The sequence below is a fragment of the Lithobates pipiens genome, unplaced genomic scaffold (assembly GCF_037356315.1).
Source record: "Lithobates pipiens isolate NorthernLeopardFrog02 unplaced genomic scaffold, aLitPip1_a1.2 Scaffold_18, whole genome shotgun sequence".
NCBI lineage: Eukaryota > Metazoa > Chordata > Amphibia > Anura > Ranidae > Lithobates > Lithobates pipiens.
This window is the reverse complement of record NW_027507758.1, coordinates 353996620-354016656: the sequence shown is the minus strand read 5'-3', so window position 1 is coordinate 354016656 and position 20037 is coordinate 353996620. Positions and strand designations below refer to the sequence as shown.

General features: G+C 44.8%; 1 protein-coding gene across 1 annotated transcript in view; it reads left to right on the top strand.

Moving 5' to 3' along the window:
• Positions 1 to 20037, top strand: part of LOC143986717 (uncharacterized) — a 90720-nt gene that overhangs the window by 39535 nt on the left and 31148 nt on the right. Inside the window, exons 16-17 of the mRNA XM_077485121.1 lie at positions 4041 to 4409; positions 15256 to 15603. Of these exons, the coding sequence (XP_077341247.1) occupies positions 4041 to 4409; positions 15256 to 15603 (717 nt within the window). The remainder of the gene's footprint in view (positions 1 to 4040; positions 4410 to 15255; positions 15604 to 20037) is intronic.

Here is a 20037-nt window from a genome sequence, read left to right as displayed (position 1 = left end):
GAACTCAGTGTGCTCTCCTCCAATGATGTCTTGTCCTGGCACCCCCCCCTCCCCCTGCACAGTCTTTCACTGGGTAGTTCAGTGTGCTGCTGTTTTTCCTCCCCCAGCTGTTATGCAGCTGAAAAGAGAGGTTATGTGATCACTTATAAAAAAAGGAAAAAATGTGTTTTTGTTTTTTTGTTTTGTTTTTATCTTTGCACAAATATTTTGTCTTTCCTTTATTTTTAAAACTGAATTAAGTGTATGTTACTCTTTGGTTTATGTTAATCTTTACCTTATTGGGGAAGCTCCTATATTAATAAGTGCCGCTTTGAATACTTTTACCTCTGAGTAGAAACAATTCAATACAATTCTGGCTCATTACTCTTTGTCTGCATGTACAGTAGAACGATTTGATCAGTAGAGAGAGGTTTGTTTCAAAATGTATGATTTGTATAATTCTCGGTAGATTTGACAATCCTTCATCCATATATTTAGAATATTCCAAAAATTTGCAATGCATTGATTTGTATATTCAAGTGCAAAAAAAAAAAAAAGAATGCAGCCACCACATCTAATGATTGGTATCAAAAAGTAAAACTTAAAAAAAAGCATATTAAAATGTATAAACATAAAAAAAATGACAGATAAATAAACTTAACCCTCGTTGCTCTGCACATATAGACAAAAATGCAAATCCGGCATAGGGTGTGTATGTGTATGTAAAACGAATACTGTACCACCCATGTGAGATATTTTGCCGGATGTCAGAATGAAAGCAATAATTCTAGTGCCATAGCTGGAGGTTAACTCAAAACTGATGACTAGTAAAGGCTTTAAAAACATGGAGATTTTTAGGTCCAATATTTTTTTACGATATCATAGGCGCACACAAATTTAAAGTGGTTGTAAACCCTTACAAACCACTTTGACCTACAGGTAAGCCTAGATCAAGGTCCAAGGAATATCACCTAAACCTATACGGTTTAGGAGATATTTACTAAAAGACAGTGACAGCTGTCTACGGCGCATGCGCAATAGACAACGGAACGCAGTCGTGATATGCCGTTAGTGGCGGCTCCTGTGCGCATGCGTGGGAGTGACGTCATCACTGCTCCGGCGCTGTGAGTGTCCGGAGCAGCGATACCCGGAAGAAGATGGATGCTCCAGACTACAGGGGACAGCGGTGATATCACTGGCTCCTGTGTCAGGTAAGTGACACATAATGGGCTACTATGCGATGCATAGTAGCCCATTATGCTTTACCTTTGCAGGGAGACAAAGAGGAAGTAAACCCATCAGGGTTTACTTCCTCTTTAAGGCCGCGTACACACGCGTGGACTGTTTGCCCAACCCTGTTCGTCAAACAGTTTCGGCAAACAGTCCGCTCAAAATTTGCATGAGCGGACTTGCCCACACACGAGCGGACTGTTTGAGCGAACTGTTTGCCAAACAGTTCGCTCAACTTTTGAAATGAACGGACTCGCCCACGTAAGGAGGAGGCAAATCCGCCCATTTCGAGTGCGTGTACAGGTAGGCGGGGCCCGCGAAGGAGACGTCGCGGGCTCCGCCGCCTGGAATGGGCTTAAAGGGGAACCCCAACGCCGAAAAAAAATCGGCGTGGGGGTTCCCCCAAAGTCCACACCAGACCCTTGTCCGAGCACGCTACCCGGCCGGCCAGGAAAGGGGGGCGAGCGAGCGCGCCCCCCCTCCTGAGCCGTACCAGGCCGCGTGCCCTCAACATGGGGGGGTGCCTTGGGGAAGGGGGGGCCGCGCGGCCCCCCCTCCCCAAAGCACCTTGTCCCCATGTTGATGAGGACAAGGGCCTCTTCCCGACAACCCTGGCCGTTGGTTGTCGGGGTCTGCGGGCGGGGGGCTTATCGGAATCCGGGAGCCCCCTTTAAGAAGGGGGCCCCCGGATACCGGCCCCCCACCCTATGTGAATGAGTATGGGGTACAATGTACCCCTACCCATTCACCTGTGAAATAAAGTACAAAAAAAAAAACACAACACAGGGGAAAAAATATTTTATTGCACAGCTCCGGGGGTCTTCCGTCTTCGGGGGTCTTTTCGCCGGACTCCTCCGCTATCTGTGTGTAGCTCTTTTACTAGCGGAGGAGTCCGGCTTTCTTCCTCCCCGCCGCCGGCCTCTTCTCCCGACTTCGGGGGTCTTGTCCCCCTCTTCGGTTCTTCTGCCGGGCCACCGCGCCTTCTTATAGCTCTTTTACAGGCGGTGGCCCGGTCTTCTGTCGCCGCTGCCTTCCGTTCTTCTGTCGCCGCCTTCGGTTCTTCTGCCGGGCCACCGCGCCTTCTTATAGCTCTTTTACAGGCGGTGGCCCGGTCTTCTGTCGCCGCTGTCGTCGCCGCCGCCTTCCGTTCTTGTTCTTCTTCTTGTTCTTCTTCTTCTTCTCCTGGAGATGTTGACTCGACGAGCTCTCCGGCCGGAATGCCAGAGCCGCGCTGTGCGGTCACTTATATAGTGACAATGGGGCGGTGTCACATGGTATATGTCACATGGGTTGGTCACATGGTGACCCCGCCCCCTTACGATGTCATAGTCCCCATGTGACATCAACCCATGTGACCAACCCATGTGACATATACCATGTGACCCGCCCCATCGTCACTATATAAGTGACCGCACAGCGCGGCACTGGCATTCCGGCCAGAGGGAGCGACGTGTCAACATCTCCTGGAGAAGAACAAGAAGAACAAGAAGAAGAACACGAACGGAAGTCGGCGGCGACAGCGGCGACAGAAGACCGGGCCACCGCCTGTAAAAGAGCTACAAGAAGGCGCGGTGGCCCGGCAGAAGAACCGAAGGCGGCGACAGAAGAACGGAAGGCAGCGGCGACAGAAGACCGGGCCACCGCCTGCAAAAGAGCTACAAGAAGGCGCGGTGGCCCGGCAGAAGAACCGAAGAGGGGGACAAGACCCCCGAAGTCGGGAGAAGAGGCCGGCGGCGGGGAGGAAGAAAGCCGGACTCCTCCGCTAGTAAAAGAGCTACACACAGATAGCGGAGGAGTCCGGCGAGAAGACCCCCGAAGACGGAAGACCCCCGGAGCTGTGCAATAAAATATTTTTTCCCCTGTGTTGGGTTTTTTTTTTGTACTTTATTTCACAGGTGAATGGGTAGGGGTACATTGTACCCCATACTCATTCACATAGGGTGGGGGGCCGGTATCCGGGGGCCCCCTTCTTAAAGGGGGCTCCCGGATTCCGATAAGCCCCCCGCCCGCAGACCCCGACAACCAACGGCCAGGGTTGTCGGGAAGAGGCCCTTGTCCTCATCAACATGGGGACAAGGTGCTTTGGGGTGGGGGGGGCGCGCGGCCCCCTCTTCCCCAAGGCATCCCCCCATGTTGAGGGCACGCGGCCTGGTACGGCTCAGGAGGGGGGGCGCGCTCGCTCGCCCCCCTTTCCTGGCCGGCCGGGTAGCGTGCTCGGACAAGGGTCTGGTGTGGACTTTGGGGGAACCCCCACGCCGATTTTTTTCGGCGTTGGGGTTCCCCTTTAAGCCCATTCCAGGCGGCGGAGCCCGCGACGTCTCCTTCGCGGGCCCCGCCTACCTGTACACGCGCTCGAAATGGGCGGACTTTCCGAGCGGGAACAGTCCGCTCATTTCGAAAGTACAGCGGACAGGCCCACACACGGGCGGACTGTTCGCTCAAACACAGTTTCAGCGGACAGTTTTTCGGAATTTCCGAAAGACTTTGTCCGTCCAACTGTCCGCTGAAACTGTCCGCTGAAAGCCCACACACGAGCGGACTGTCCGCCCAAACACTGTTCAGCGGACAAGGTTGGGCGAACAGTCCGCCCGTGTGTACGCGGCCTAAGACTTAGCATGTTTGGTATCTGTTTACCTGCCATAACCCCATATTTCAAATTTTACCAAATTGTGTTCATTTGCACTAAAATTAACATTATCATATTTTTCCTGAAAACATACGTTTGATAGACAGTTGTGAACATATTATGCAACTATCCTTTTATTCTACAGGGCTCTATTGATATACTTTAACCTACTTAGTATAATACAACATTTTTATCTCCTGTTTAGGTTCTACTACAACGTCTTCCAGAGTTTCCAATTATTTTTCAAGTACTTCCTTTGAACCATTCAGTACAACCTCTACTACCACTGCAACAGCTACTCCAACCTTCACCACCACAATGGATGCACCAAATTCTGTTACCACAGCAGCAACTAGTCCAACCTCTACTATGACCACGGCATCTACTTCCACCTCTTCTGTTTCTAGTCTTCCCTCTTCTTCCTTTACCACAACCAATCTACCATATCTATCATCTACCACTAGTACCCTACCTTTTTCATCTTCAGTCACTACAACCACACTTTATCTTACCTCAAGCGCCATGGCATCCACTACAAACCCAACAGCATCACATCCTTATGCATCTTCACCAGGTAAATATTTTAAAGTACATTTCATTTTTCTGATGTAGTTGTCTTCATCTGAAGTGTTGAAATACCTCTTATGCTGTGTCATAAAGTGCATGTTACTCTTTTTTTATGTTACTCTTTGCTTTATTAGAGAAGCCCCAGATTTAGAGGTGCAACGTTAAATACTGTTGCTTAACCCCTTGAAGGCTGGCATGTTCTGAAATACATGGTCTCTCACTAAGTCAAAATCCTCCTTGTGTATTTGCAGCTCCAATTCCTTCATTTTATTAGGTAGACTTCTAGCATTTGTGTACATACCTTTTAGTTTTATACAAGTACATATTTTTTTCTCCTTAGTTCTGAGGCTGCAATTGTGTTCTGCCAACCTATTCACCTTTGGTTTTGGTGTTTTGGTTATACTACCACGAATGCCCCCAATAGTACCCTCTGACCTTTAATCACTGCCAGCTATTACTTCCTCTGATCCCCCCACCTGCCATTTAGTTTACAAGTCACTCCTGCTCTATAGCAGTCCTTCCCTACTATAGAGCAGGTAACCGACCAAAAAGTCAGTCCAGTTCTCCTGCCTGTAGCAGTTCCTCAGCAACTTGTTAAGTAGTATACTGCTACCTCTCTGGAGTTACTTGAGGTCCCGGAAGTATTTCTGAATAAGGATGAGCTGAACCCCCCCCCAATTCGGTTTGCACCAGAATCTGCGAACAGACCTAAACTTTGTGTGAACTTTAGAACCCTATTAAAGTCTATGGGACTCAAAATCTAAAGTGCTAATTTTAAATGCATGTTATTGTCCTAAAAAGTTTTTGGGGACCTGGGTCCTGCCCCAGGGGACATGTATCAATGCAAAAAAAAGTTTTAAAAACTGCATTTTTTTCAGGAGCAGTGATTTTAATAATGCTTAAAGTGAAACAATAAAGGTGTAATATTCCTTTAAATTTCGTACCTGGGGGGTGTCTATAGTGTGCCTGTAAAGGGGTGCATGTTTCCTGTGCTTAGAACTGTCCCTGCACAAAGTGTAATTTCTGCAGGAAAAAAGTCATTTGAAATCACTTGCGGCTATAATGAATTGTCGGCTCCCCGTAATACAGAGAACACTTTGAAAGTCATTTATAAAAAAAAAAAAAAAAAAAGTGTGGGTTCCCCCAAATTCAATTACCAGGCCCTACAGGTCTGGTATGGACATTAAGGGGAACCCCATGTCAAATAAAAAAAAAATGATGTGGGGTTCCCCCTAAATATCCATATTTCAGGTCTGGTATGGATTTTAAGGGGAACTACACGCCAAATGAAAAAAAAAATGACGTGGAGTTCCCCTTAAAATATTTTTTTTTTAGGATAATCCCCTTTCCTAACATCGCCATTGGTTCAAATATGTACCATGGCAACTGGGTCCTCCCCAGTCCCACCCAACAATCTGTCCATCCAATCCATGAGGGACAGAACCCAAGCGCCTGGAAAATTAAATACTGTTAGGCGATTGTGGTCTTTATGTCAGGTTTCTCTGTTTGTCTTTTTAATAATTGAATCCCCTACCACCAGGATCTGTCTACCCTTACCCTTAGCCTTGCCCCTGTCCTCGCTGAAGGAGTTGTTTCCCTGGCAGCTAGAGCAGTCACTCCAGCACTGCCACTCCTTGACTGATATCCCCAACATCATGCAACCTGGTGTATTTACTTTGGGATGTATAAGCTCAGGACTGGCCTTCCTAATGCTTTTCCCTCTTCCCCGTCTAACTATTGTAGCGGTACCCCCGTAGGGGCTGCTAAGTGTTGTGTCCCACCTGTCACCCTGCCCAGCCTGGCATTCACTTCCCAGTCACTTCAAGGCAATGCATTGTCCATATGCTTGTTTTTGTTTGTTTTATTGAAAGAATTTAACTTGACTTGGGAAAAGGAATATATAGGATGCCCAGTGAAATGTAGAACGTTCAATTGGTAGATTGTAGAACAATCAATTGTTGAATTGTAAAGCAATCAATTGGTGGATTGTATAGCAATCAATTGGGACAACTATGTACACTTTCTATACACATATCCCAGACTCCTCCTGCACAACTTTTGCTTGCAGACTACTGCTCTCTCTTCCTCCTGCACAACTCTTGACTCCCAGGAGCAGCTATCACATGTTTAAGCCTGACACTGGCTCAGCCAGGCCTCAGCAATTGCCCTTTGCAGGCAGGGATACCAGGCCCTTATAGTGTAGCAGATAAAAGGTAGAAATTATTTAGTGATAGCTGTCCTACACATGGACTACTCACTCGCCAGCCTCCTGGTTGCAACCAGTGGTTCCTTCCTGAAGACTTGCCCGGCAGTACTAGCTCCTGCTGCCCTCTCCTGCTCCTCCTGTGCCTCCTGTCCAGAACCTCACACTTTCTTGAAGGGCTCCATACTGCACCCGAGCCCCAGGCCCAAGGTCACCCCCCTCCCCGACTGGGGAGCTCCCTCAAATGCCCCAACAACCTAGTACTCCATCTCCAGTTCTTCCACCTAACAACTCCTCCCCAGCTGGGCTGACTCTGGGTATTTAAGGAGGCCTGCCAAACCAGGTTGGGGATTGATTCGGGCTCCTTAGAACACCCCAGGCAGCTCCACCTCTCCTCTCCTGCTCTGCTTCCAGAATCCTCTAGAAGAAAGAGTGAGGTCTCAGTGAGGCCGATTGTGAGTCCCCAACTGCTGCTCTGAGCCACTCCAAGCCCACACAAACCAAAACAAAATGGCCCGGCTGCCAGTCAGGCCTGCCTAAATTTATGTACACTACAGTATAGAAATCCTACTCTAGCACTTACCTAAGTAGAGGTGCTACACTGTCACCTAACTACTCTGCTCTGGCATAATCACCCAACTCAGCCATACAGACATACAATACCCCAAAGATATTAATACAATGTGCAATATCGCTGCAGCTTACAATTCAATATACCAATAAAAAAGGTGCTGAGAACATAAAATGTGCACCACTGTAAAAACTAACATGATGCACGACAATCTTCACTGAAAATAGATAGTATGACCTTTTGTTAATGCATGTCATTTGTTTGTACATGGATTGATGTAATGTCACTCTTAATATTGCATTGAAGTTGGATTTTCACATGAACACGAGTCAGTAGTGGATTTCTTTTGATTATATTGTGATTGCGCTGCACCATTTCAAGGAATATTATTACCATTGGTGCAGGAATGCATGTCTGGCTGCAATCAGTGTTTTTGTTTTTTCGTGTTAATAATTTGCACTATCACTGAGAAGTGTGGAGACAACAAAACTTAATTTCATGAATAAGAGTATGTCATCAGCGTTCAAAACAATCTTCTCCTCCAGCAAGCCTCTCACTAACCCAGAGATATCTGATGAGTGGCGAAGCAGACAGGCCAATAACTCTATAGAAATGGCAACAAGAAGAGGAGACAGAGGACACCCCAGTCTAGTGCCTCTATGTTGATAAAAAAAATGGGAACTGTTAGCCCTAACACAGGCTCTCACGGACAGCATAGAGTATTTTCATCTATTTACAAAACATAGTGCCAACCTGGAATCTCTCCAAACGAGCCCCCACAGATAGGCCCATTCCACCATGTCAAATGCCATATAACCAATATGTCTATTGCTCAGTGGGACCTGCAAATTTATATATGTGTGCCCAATGTTCACTGCAATTGACATGTTGGGTAGGAAACCCACCTGGTTGGGGTGTATAACATGAGTGATAGTTTCATTAAGTCTATTTCCAAATACCTTTGCCAGAATTTGACATCAGGAGATAACAAAAATATTGGCCTATATGATTTAGGATGGAGAGGGTCTTTGTCCTTCTGAGGAACAACTACTATCGTACATTGTCTTATAGGGCTTCCCAGTGTTAAACACCTTATTCAGGGTAAGTAGTAAATTGGGTAATAGTACCATCCTATATTTCTTAGAAAATTTCTGTAGGGAGCCCATCTGTCCCAGGAGCTTTACAATTAGGGAAGTTCATCACTACTTCTTCCAATTCCTGCAGGGTAATATGGGCATTTAGCAGTCATTGATCTTTTGAGCTCAGAGCTACAGTATATGGAGGTGGAATATGTACCGTAACAAGTACCATTTCAAAATGAGATAAAGTTCAGACCCACCTACAGGAGAATGTCACCCCTTAGCAAACCAAAATAAAAACTCCATGCAAGTATGAAGAATATACCGAGTGATAAGCCGTCTGAATACCTCAATGTTGAAGGAAATTAACATTCTCCTTGGTGGCATGCGTCTCCGGAAAGCAGATCATGGAAGGGTGGAAGAAATTTACATAATTAAATACAAATTGTCCTGTAAGAGTATCATTAATACCCTGAACATTCCACGGGGGCAGTTTGTGTGTGATTAGCCATGTTTCCAGGAAAAACACCTCGCTAAGTGTATAGGATAAAATTGCCAACAACCAAAGATAGATCTGGCTGTGTATACACCACACATATGTATACATGTTCTTGACAGAGTAATTTTTTTTACTTTAGACAGTAATTACAGAAGCCACTCCACCCTCCAATACTGGAAAATTGTATCAGTCAGGAGTGAGATATGTCTTAATGTGTACATACTTAGAGTATGTAACCCAACATTTCATATTCATGATATGTGCCTGATATGTGCCTGCTGTACGGTGTGCTTGTATGAAAAAGTATCTTGTTCTCTTTTTTTTACTTCCTTTGTGTGAAATCCCTGGTGTTCCTGTCAGTCCCCCTGATTTCCTATTAACTAGTTGCTGACCGCCGGCTGTCAAATGACGGCCAGGTGGCGCACCTATTGTGGCGGGAGGCCGTCATATGACGGCCTCCCGTTTAAACAGGGAATGCGTGCGATCATGCGCGCGCATCCCTGTTTCTTCGGTGGCGGCGTGTCACGGAGACACCGCTCGCCACCGAAGGGGGTGAACAGCCATTCGTTATGGCTGTTTACCACGTGATCGGCCGTGATGAAGTCACGGCCGATCACAGATGGTCACACCCCGAACGTGCACGGCGCATGCGCGCGATCGCGAGCGCGCTGCGCGTGCACGTCGGTGGCGGCGTGTTCCCCGGGAACACTGCTCGTCACCGACGCTGGTAAACAGCCATTGGCCGATCGTGTGTGAGGAGGAGATTGCGGTAACATCTCGTTACCGCATACAGTGTACACCAATCATACTGATTGCCCCCCCCCCAATAAAGAGAACCTGTCACCACCCCTCATAGTACCTGTCACTCACAGTCCATCAGAGTACCTGTCACAGTCCATCAGAGTATTTGAGTACCTGTCACAGCACATCAGAGTACCCGAGTACCTGTCACAGCACATCAGAGTACCCGAGTACCTGTCACAGCCCATCAGAGTACCCGAGTACCTGTCACGGCCCATCAGAGTACCCGAGTACCTGTCACGGCCCATCAGAGTACCCGAGTACCTGTCACGGCACATCAGAGTACCCGAGTACCTGTCACGGCACATCAGAGTACCCGAGTACCTGTCACAGCCCATCAGAGTACCCGAGTACCTGTCACGGCACATCAGAGTACCCGAGTACCTGTCACGGCACATCAGAGTACCCGAGTACCTGTCACGGCACATCAGGGTACCCGAGTACCTGTCACGGCCCATCAGGGTACCCGAGTACCTGTCACGGCCCATCAGGGTACCCGAGGTACCTGTCACAGTCCATTAGAGTACTAGAGTACCTGTCACAGTCCATTAGAGTACCGAGTACCTGTCACAGTCCATCAGGGTACCCGAGTACCTGTCACAGTCCATTAGAGTACCCGAGTACCTGTCACAGTCCATTAGAGTACCGAGTACCTGTCACAGTCCATTAGAGTACCGAGTACCTGTCACAGTCCATCAGGGTACCCGAGTACCTGTCACAGCCCATCTGAGTACCCGAGTACCTGTTCCAGTCCATCTGTGTACCAGAGTACCTGTCACAGTCCATCTGAGTACCCGAGTACCTGTCACAGTCCATATGAGTACCTGTCACCGCCCTTCAGAGTACCCAAATACCAGTCACCAAACCATCAGAGTACCTGTCACCAGGCCATCAGAGTACCCGAGCACCTGTCACCAGGCCATCAGAGTACCCGAGTACCTGTCACCAGGCCATCAGAGTACCCGAGTACCTGTCACCAGGCCATCAGAGTAGCCGAGTATCTGTCACCAGGCCATCAGAGTACCCGAGTACCTGTCACCAGGCCATCAGAGTACCCGAGTACCTGCCACCAGGCCATCAGAGTACCCGAGTACCTGCCTCCAGACCATCAGAGTACCAGAGTACCTGTCACCAGACCATCAGAGTACCCGAGTACCTGTCACCAGACCATCAGAGTACCCGAGTTCCTGTCACCAGACCATCAGAGTACCCGAGTACCTGTCACCAGACCATCAGAGTACCCGAGTACCTGTCACCAGACCATCAGAGTACCCGAGTACCTGTCACCAGGCCATCAGAGTACCCGAGTAACTGTCACCAGGCCATCAGAGTACCCGAGTACCTATCTCCAGCCCATGTCTCATAGAATATACGTTGGGGTGTTTGCTTTCCAAAATGGGGTCATTTTGTGGGTAATTTCACTGTCCTGGTGGTCCAGGACCTTCAAAAGTGTGATGGGTAGGAATGAAATGAGATGTGTCATTTATGCTCCTAGAACGCCTGAACGTACTACTTCAATGTTCGGCCTCTCTATGTGGCCAGGCTGTGTAAAAGTCCTACACATGTGGTATCGCCATACTCGGGAGGAGTAGCAGAATGTATTTTGGGGTGTAATTTTTGCTATATACATGCTATATGTTAGAAATATCTTATAAATTGACAATTTTGTGTAAAAAAAAAATGCGTTTTAATTTTTTTCCACATATTCCAAAAACTTCTGGAAAAAAATGAACCGTTCAAAAGACTCATTATGCCTCACAGATTATACGTTGGGGTGTTTGCTTTCCAAAATGGGGTAATTTTATGGGAAATTCCATTGTCCTGGTACTCCAGGGCCTTCAAAAGTGTAATAGGTGGTTGAGAAATGAGATGTGTAATTTTTGCTCGTAGAACGTCTGAAGGTACTACATCAATGTTAGTGCTCTGTATGTGGCCAGGCTGTGTAAAAGTCTCACACATGTGGTATCGTCGTACTCGGGAAGAGTAGCAGAATGTATTTTGGGGTGTAATTTGTTGTATGCATATGCTGTGTGTGAGAAATAACCTGATAATATGACAATTTAGTAAAAAAAAAAAAAAATCTTCATTTTGCAAAGAATTGTGGGAAAAAATGACAACTTAAAAAAACTCACCATGCTACTTACTTAATACCTTGGGATGTCTACTTTGTAAAAAGGGGTCATTTGGGGGGTATTTGTACTTTCCTGACTTGTTAGTGTCTCAAGAAATGAGGTACACCTGATGTACTGAAGGCCTGATCAGAAGTGATCAATTTTCAGTGATTGGCACCATAGTTTGTAGACTCTATAACTTTCACAAAGACCAAATAATATATACTAATGTGAGTTATTTTTACCAAAGATATGTAGCAGTTTAAATTTTGGCCAAAATTTATGAAGAAAAATTACTAATTAGCAAAAATGTATGACAGAAACGAAGAAAAAGGCATTTTTTTCACAAAATTTACGTTTTATTTTATTTATAGCACAAAAAATAAAAAACCCACTAGTGATTAAATACCACTAAAAGAAAGCTCTATTTGTGTGGAAAAAAGGACGCAAGTTTCATATGGATACAGTGTAGGATGACTGAGTAATTGTCATTCAAACTGTGAGAGCGCTGAAAGCTGAAAATTGGTCTGGTCAGGAAGGGGGTGTAACTGCACTGTATTGAGGTGGTTAAAGAATTACCACACTAAGCAGCGGAGAATAACATATTCAGTTCTCTAGCTGTACTGGGAACTCAGTGTGCTCTCCTCCAATGATAAGACTTGTCCTGGCACCCCCCCCCCCCTGCAGTCTATCACTGGGTAGTTCAGTGTGCTTCTGTTTTTCCTCCCCCAGCTTTTATGCAGTTGAGAACAGAGGTTATGTGATCACTTATAAAAAAGGAAAAAAGGTTTTTTGTTTTTTTTATATCTTTGCACAAATATTTTGTCTTTCATTTATTTATAAAATTGAATGTGTTGTTTTACAAGGTGGTGGTTTACATATACTTTAATCACATGCAAATTTTTATTTGAAGTCAGAAGTAAGCTTGATAGATTTTTGAGATGTCATATCGGGGCTTTTAAAATCCTTTATGAACACCCCCTATTCTGCCCGGCTTTCACGGAACCTAGGTCTTTTTACCATTAGTCTCAAGCTGGCCTTTGCAGAATACTCGATCTCGTCACTAATACTTCTCTTAAACCCTTCTCAGTTCTTCAAACTCAGGCTGGATTACCCCCAACTGAAACCTTCAGATATCTTCAAATAGCCCACTTTGTCAGGGAAACGATCGGTTCTTGCTCCTCTCTCGTAAGTTTGTCTTTCTTCGAAAAGTTATGCTCCTCAGACCCCCACGCACCGGGTATCATTTCAACCATCTATACTCATCTCACCACCCTCCCATCCAACCTTCCTCTCTATGCTGCGCAGTGGTCCAAGGACTTGCAACTGACTCTTGATGAGGAGGACTGGTCCCAAATATGGGCCAATACCAAATCATCCACCCAAAATATAGTGGCTCTGGAGGCTAATTATAAAGTGCTTATGCGAGGGTATCTGGTCCCTGCTAGGATCTCGAAATTTCTGCCAACCTACTCGCCGGCTTGCTTCCGAGGCTGTGGAGAAAGGGGTACACATGTCCACATATGGTGGACATGCCCGATAGTGAAACGATTCTGGCTAGCAGTGTTTCAAATAGCTTCCATACTACTTCATGATACCCTGGCTCCTGACCCAGCCCTTGCACTTTTAAATCATGTACAAAGAGACTATACCAAAGCCCAAATTCGCCTTCTTCTTCAGTTGACTACGGCTGCAAAGCAGACCATTGCCAAAGCCTGGAAAACCCCGAACCTGTATATAATTGAAACTAAAAATAGGGTAACCCGAGCCATGATTCATAGCAAGATTGAGGCAACATTACTGGATCGTGTCCCCCACCATTCTTGAATTTGGACCCCTTGGGTGGATAACTTCCTCCCCCCCAGACTTTGACACAAGCCTCCTTGCACCCTAAATTCAGACCTAAATACTTGATGGTCCCCGGGGGCCCTGTGCCGTCCTGCCGACACTGACTCTGTCTCTCCCTCTCTGCCCCCTTCTCTCTAGCCCGTTCCTTTTTCCCATTGTACCTCCCCTTCTTTACCTCCTCCTAGCTTATGACTACATTCTGTCTAACTGTATTCTCTGTGCCATGAACAAGGTCAGTCGGACGACTACCCCGTTTGCCCTGCATTCTCTTGTGTCCCTACCATGATGGTTATATGTTTTGGGTTGATGGTGGTGGGGGGGTTTTCCCCTTCCTAACTGGCTGTTTTTCTATCGAATGCACCGGTATGTTTCCTTGTTCCAATGTAAAGTACGCTAGTAATGTGCTTAGCGTTTTATGAACACAGTGCTGTGAACACCATGCTCTTTCTTTTTGTACTTAACGTTCTGTGCCGTGCTCGCGGTCATGAATACTTCTGTTTGTGTTCTTTACTTTTGTATTATTCACAATAAAAAATTTGAGACCGAAAATCCTTTATGAACAATAAGATTTAGAGGAAAAATGTCTATGATCAATGTCTTTTTTATATTTTTGTATCCATGCCAATTGGCTTCATAACTTTGTGTTTGATAGAGACAAAATATAGAGATAAGAAAATCTGAAACAGTTCTGGTGTGTTAATTTATTGCATTTACATTTTGTGTCTGTGACTCAAAAGTATAACAGCCAAACACAGCCCTGTAACTAACATTTTTAAAAGAATAATACTTCTCCCTTGCCAAAGTTGCCTTAAATGTTCACTGAGAAGTGTTTTGCCGCGTACACATGACCAGACTTTTCGACGGACTTGGTCCGGAGGACAATCCGACAGACTTTGCAGCTGAGGTCCGCTGGACTTTCAATCAAACAAACTTGGCCGCACACAATCACTCTAAGCCCTTGTACACACGGTTGGATATTCCGACGGAAAATGTCCGATCGGACCGTGTTGTCGGATAATCCGACCGTGTGTGGGCTCCATCGGACTGTTTCCGTTGGAATATCCGACGGACTAAGTTTGAGAGCTGGGCTATAAAACTTTCCGACAACATGATCCGATCGGACCTTGTCGTTTGTAGAGAATTCCGATCGGACAAAGTGCCACGCATGCTCAGATCAAATTCCTAGACAAAAGCTATTGGCTACTAGCCTGAACGTAGTCCCGTCGTAACGAAATAACGTCATCGCGTTCTGAATGATCGGATTTTCAGACAACTTTGTCCGACCGTGTGTATGCAACACCAGTTTTGGACAAATCCGACGGATTTGGTTGTCGGAATGTCCGACCGTGTGTACAAGGGCTAAAAGTCCGGCGGATTTGAACGTGGTGACATAGAATAAGGAAGTTCATAGCCAGTAGCCCTAGCATTGGTTATAGTCCATCAGACTAGCACACAGATGACCGGATTTTTTGACCCGACTCAAGTCTGTCAGAAAGATTTGAAGCCAGTTTTATTTCTAGGTCTGCTGGACTTCTGGGAAGAAAAAGTCCGCTGGAGCCCACACATGATTGAATTGTCCAACGGATTCCAGTCCGCTGGACCGAGTCCGCTGAAATGTCCGGTTGTGTGTACGCGGCATTTGTCAGTTATTTTTTTTGCATATGTTGAACATTTATCATGCGATGCTCTTTTGATAATTTGACCTACCAAGTATAACACAATTTTTTTATTTGCTGTTTAGGTTCTACTACAACTCCTTCCAGAGTTGTGACTTCTCTTTCAAGTACTTCCTTTAAAACCTTCACCACAACCTCTACTACCACCATAACAGTCACACCAACCTTTACTAGCACAACCACAATGGACATTCCAACATATGTTACCACCACAGCAGCTAATCCAACCTCTACTGTGACCATGACATCTACTTCCACCTCTTCTGTTACTAGTTTACCCTCCTCATTTCCAGTCACAACAACCACACTTTATCCTACCTCAAGCAGTACTGCATTCACAATACCATCAATCCTATCCACTACAAACCCAGCAGCTGTTTCCACAGTATCCCGCCCTCATATACCGTCACCAGGTAAATGTCTAACAATATGTATGATTTATCTGATGTAGTTTTCTCCAACTGAAGTCTGAACTATTTTTGATTGTGTTTTACAAAAGTGGTAGCTATAAAATACAATGAATACAATGAAGTGCATGTTACTCTTTGTTTTATGTTAATCTTTGCCTTATTGGGGAAGCTCCTATATTTTTAAGTGCCGCTTTTAATACTTTTGTCTCTGAGCAGAAACCATTACATCAGAAAAAAATCTGGCTCATTATTACAATTCGGGAATTCACGTGTTTTCAAACTGATCCACTCAGCCTTATATGTGTGCAATTTCTGCATCAGTTTTACAAAAATATTTTTATAATATATGTCATAACAGCAGGGCTCAAGTCCTGCGGGAACGCATGGGAACGGAGTTCCTGTACCGCAACAGGAACTCAGTTCCCATTAGCAGCCGTGTCCTGCAAGACTTTGAAGTATGCGAGCTATGTGGCAAGTGCTACACCAGCAGCTGCCAACACAGCTCACAATAGTAAGTGCCGCACACCTGACCATTCAGGCATTGCCAGTAGGGGGCTCCATGACAGCTTCCGCTTCGATCTACCTGTCAATCACAGCTAGCTGATGGGTAGATCAGGTCCTTGCTGCTAAGAGATTGTATTTAGTTAGACCTCTCATGATGCACTCCTCCCCGCCGGACCCTCCTGATTTTCTGACTCCTCACCCCCCCCCCCCCCCCCCAGTCCCCCAGTCTCCTGCATACTTGCTCTGTGTGTCCCGCTGAATCCCCCCCTCCTCTTTCTTCAGTGCCATATGATGAGAGAACCCAGAGGAGGTGCACAGCTATTCTGCTCACAGGACATGCAGGGAGAGAGGTGAGCTAAGGGAGGAACATCAGTTTGGGGTGGTAAGCTGAGCACAATACCTGGCAAAGTTTAATGCCAGGATGGAAGTTGATGTGTAAATATGTGAAGGGTTGGAATAGCAGCGAGTGTGTGTTGGAGCCCTGCAGAGTTTGCAGCCCCCCAAGCTAATATACATCTCCTAAGCAGGAACACATCACTATCTCCCCAAGCATTCTGTCCAAATAATGTGCAGTTGATTTATGACCTTTCCGTTTAACCCTGTGTTATCCAAACTCTTTTCAATGAAAAGTGTAAACTCACCACATAAACACTCTGTATACAAAATAAAATTCCCCAATAAAGATCAGAACTTGATGTTCACATTTGCATGGAAGCACAATTAAATGAATGCTGATTATTCAGAGAATTACCGTATTTATGTTTATTGAGGATTGTTTTTTTTATGTACTAAGCTTCATACACACAATATGAAAATTGGATGAAAAATACCACTTTTGAAGCGTTTGTGCATATGAGCGTATCTTTTTTTTTTTTTGGTGGGCGAGTGGATCTTGAGTGGGAGTTCCCACACTTTTTTCCCCAGGACTTGACTCTTGCATAACAGTAGTTATAAATGTATTTATCTTTTATTACCTTATAAAGGTTTATGGCTTTTAGACTATTCCCATATGCAGAACATTTGTGGTGTGCTGTTCTTTGCTCTTACTGATATACTTTGACCTACCAAGTATAACACAACATTTTAATTTTCTGCATGGGTTTTACTAGAGCTCATTCCAGAGTTTCAGTTTCTTTTTCAAGTGCTTCCTTTAACTACTTCCAAACCGCCTCACACAGATTTACTGTGGCAGAAGGTAATGCTGGCAGCCCCGTGGCCATGATCAAAGATCCCGCGGACTCGATGTCCCCTGGGATACCCGCGATCATCTCACGGTCAGGAAGAATGGGGAGATGCTAATGTATACAAGCATCTCCCCGTTCTGCCTAATGACGCTGTCACTGATCACAGCTCCCTGTGATCGGGAGCTGTGATCAGTGATGTGTCACACACAGCCCTTCCCCTCCACAGTTAGAATCACTCCCTAGGACATAACCCCTGTAGCGCCACCTAGTGGTTAACCCCTTCACTGCCAGTCACATTTACACAGTAATCAATGCATTTTTAATTGTACTGATCTCTGTATAAATGTGTATTGGTCCCAAAATTGCGTAAAAAGTGTCAAATGTGTCCGCCATAATGTCGCAATCATGATAAAACTCGCTGATCACCACCATTACTAGTAAAAAAAAACATTATCAATAAAAATGCCAAAAAACTATCCCCTATTTTGTAGACGTTATAACTTTTGCGCAAACCAATAAATAAATGCTTATTGCATTTTTTTTTTACCAAAAATATGTAGAAGAATATGTATTGGCCTAAACTGAGGAAAAAAATGTAATTTTATATATTTTTTGGGGATATTTATTATAGCAAAAAATAAAAAATGTTTTTTTTTTCAAAATTTTTGCTATTTTTTTGTTTATAGCGCAAAAAATAAAAACCACAGGTAATCAAATACCACCAAAAGAAAGCTTTATTTATGGGGAAAAAAGGAAGTCAATTTTGTTTGAGAACCATGTCGCACCGCACAATTGTCAGTTAAAGCGATGCAGTGCCAAATTGCAAAAATTGCTCTGGTCTTTGGCCAGCCAAATGGTCCGGGGTTGAAGGGGTTAATACATTCACCACAACAGCTACTCTAACCTTTATTACCACAATGGATACTCCAACATCTGTGTAACGAGAACCACAATCCTTAGTCCGAGATCCGAGCCAAGGTCAAGTCCAGTTGGGCAACAAAGCATATATGGGTTAATCAGAAGAAGAATGGTCGAGATCCAAGCCGGGGCCGGTTCCAATCTGGAAGCTGTGTGCCTCCTGGGCATTTTTTCACTTTTTTCCATCAGGTTGATGTCACTTCCTGTGCGCCTCCTGGGTATTTTCCCGCCTTTTCCATCAAGTCTTCTGCGCAGGTTGCGGGTTGGCGCCCTGAGGCGTCTTTGACGCATGCTCAGTTGGTACAGATTTCCTCTTGTGGCAAAGTGCCATTGGTGCATGCATAGTAAGCCCTGGACTCTTACAATCTGTTACAACCACAGCATCTAATCTAACCTCTACTATGACCACAGTATCCAATCCAACCTCTTCTGTTACTAGTCTACCCTCTTCTTCCTTTTCCACAGCCACTCTACCATATAACTATCGTCTACCACCTCTACCTCACCTTTTTTATTACTTACTACACACCACAGCCACACTTTATCCTAGCTCAAGCACCACTGCATACACAAATACACAATAACATTGGAATAATTTTGATGGTTCAGCCTCAAGCAACACCTAACAAAGATGGCACCTCATCCCTGAAAGTTTGAAACATGAATCAAAGGACAGGAAGGGAGATTAGGGATTTTTGCGGTGCTAATTAGCAAAGTACAATTAATTAAAGTACAAAGTTAGTAGTACAAAAATTTATTAAGTTTGAGGTTAAAATCAGTAGCAATATATGCTTAAAAGATTCAGAATAATGCAATACAGTGGTTGTTCTCGTCAAGCACACATAGTCCCGACATGTTTCGCATTAGATTGCTTCTTCAGGGGATGTGTGAATGTTTGAACAAGATCTAGACCGAAAATACAAAATACAAAATAATAATAAAGTATATCACAAAATTCATAAGTGCAGAAATAGGGAAAAAAAAAAAAAAAAAAAAAAAGAGAAACCACACACAAACACACATCAAACCCACCTTCAACCACTACGTTGGTGGTAAAGTAGTGGGATTGTCCACCTCGGGGGTTAGCCGCAGCAGTGCTGAATCGCAGGGGGCTAAAAAGCCAACCCAAGGAAACTGATAGAAAAAGGGATATATAGTAAAAAACCAAATTTGAAATTTTGGGATGATTTAAAGTTCTTTGAATACCTAACTTAATTTTAAGGTTGCTAAAATAAAACAGCCTTTTGGGGGTGAAAAACCCTCTAAAGTATAAAAATTGAGAAAAATAGTACAAGGATATATTTTAGTTTCAAATGTATTACTTACGTAGGTTGGATAATTGTAAGCAATGGGGACGCTCGTATTTTGAAAAAAATCTTTTTGAGCACTCAGGGAGACACACCTGCACAGAAATACCAGCTGGGTGGCCAATCAAAGAGAAAACAAAACAAAGATTAGAAGAGTTAAAGTAGATAAAAAAGTGTATCTCAAAAGGGTGGTGTGTACATCATAAACTGAGTGTTATAAAGACACAAACCCTCAGGCATATAGATATACGCAAAGAGTTAAACATTCGCATCCCAAGGCATAGAATTCAGACATATGCAGACATATAGAAAGAGACATGGACAGTAGCCTAGGTCCAAAGGGTTGAAACACCGGCAAAGGGATAAGTGAACGTTTGCAAATGAAAAAAAGAGACCGATCGAGTAAATGTTGGAGGATATAACAGTAAGCTTACCGAAAAGTACAGAGTCTGAACGATCAAGCGTCACCCTTGGCTGCGACCCGCAACGGAATGACGATATTACGAAGGCTTTTTATATGCCCC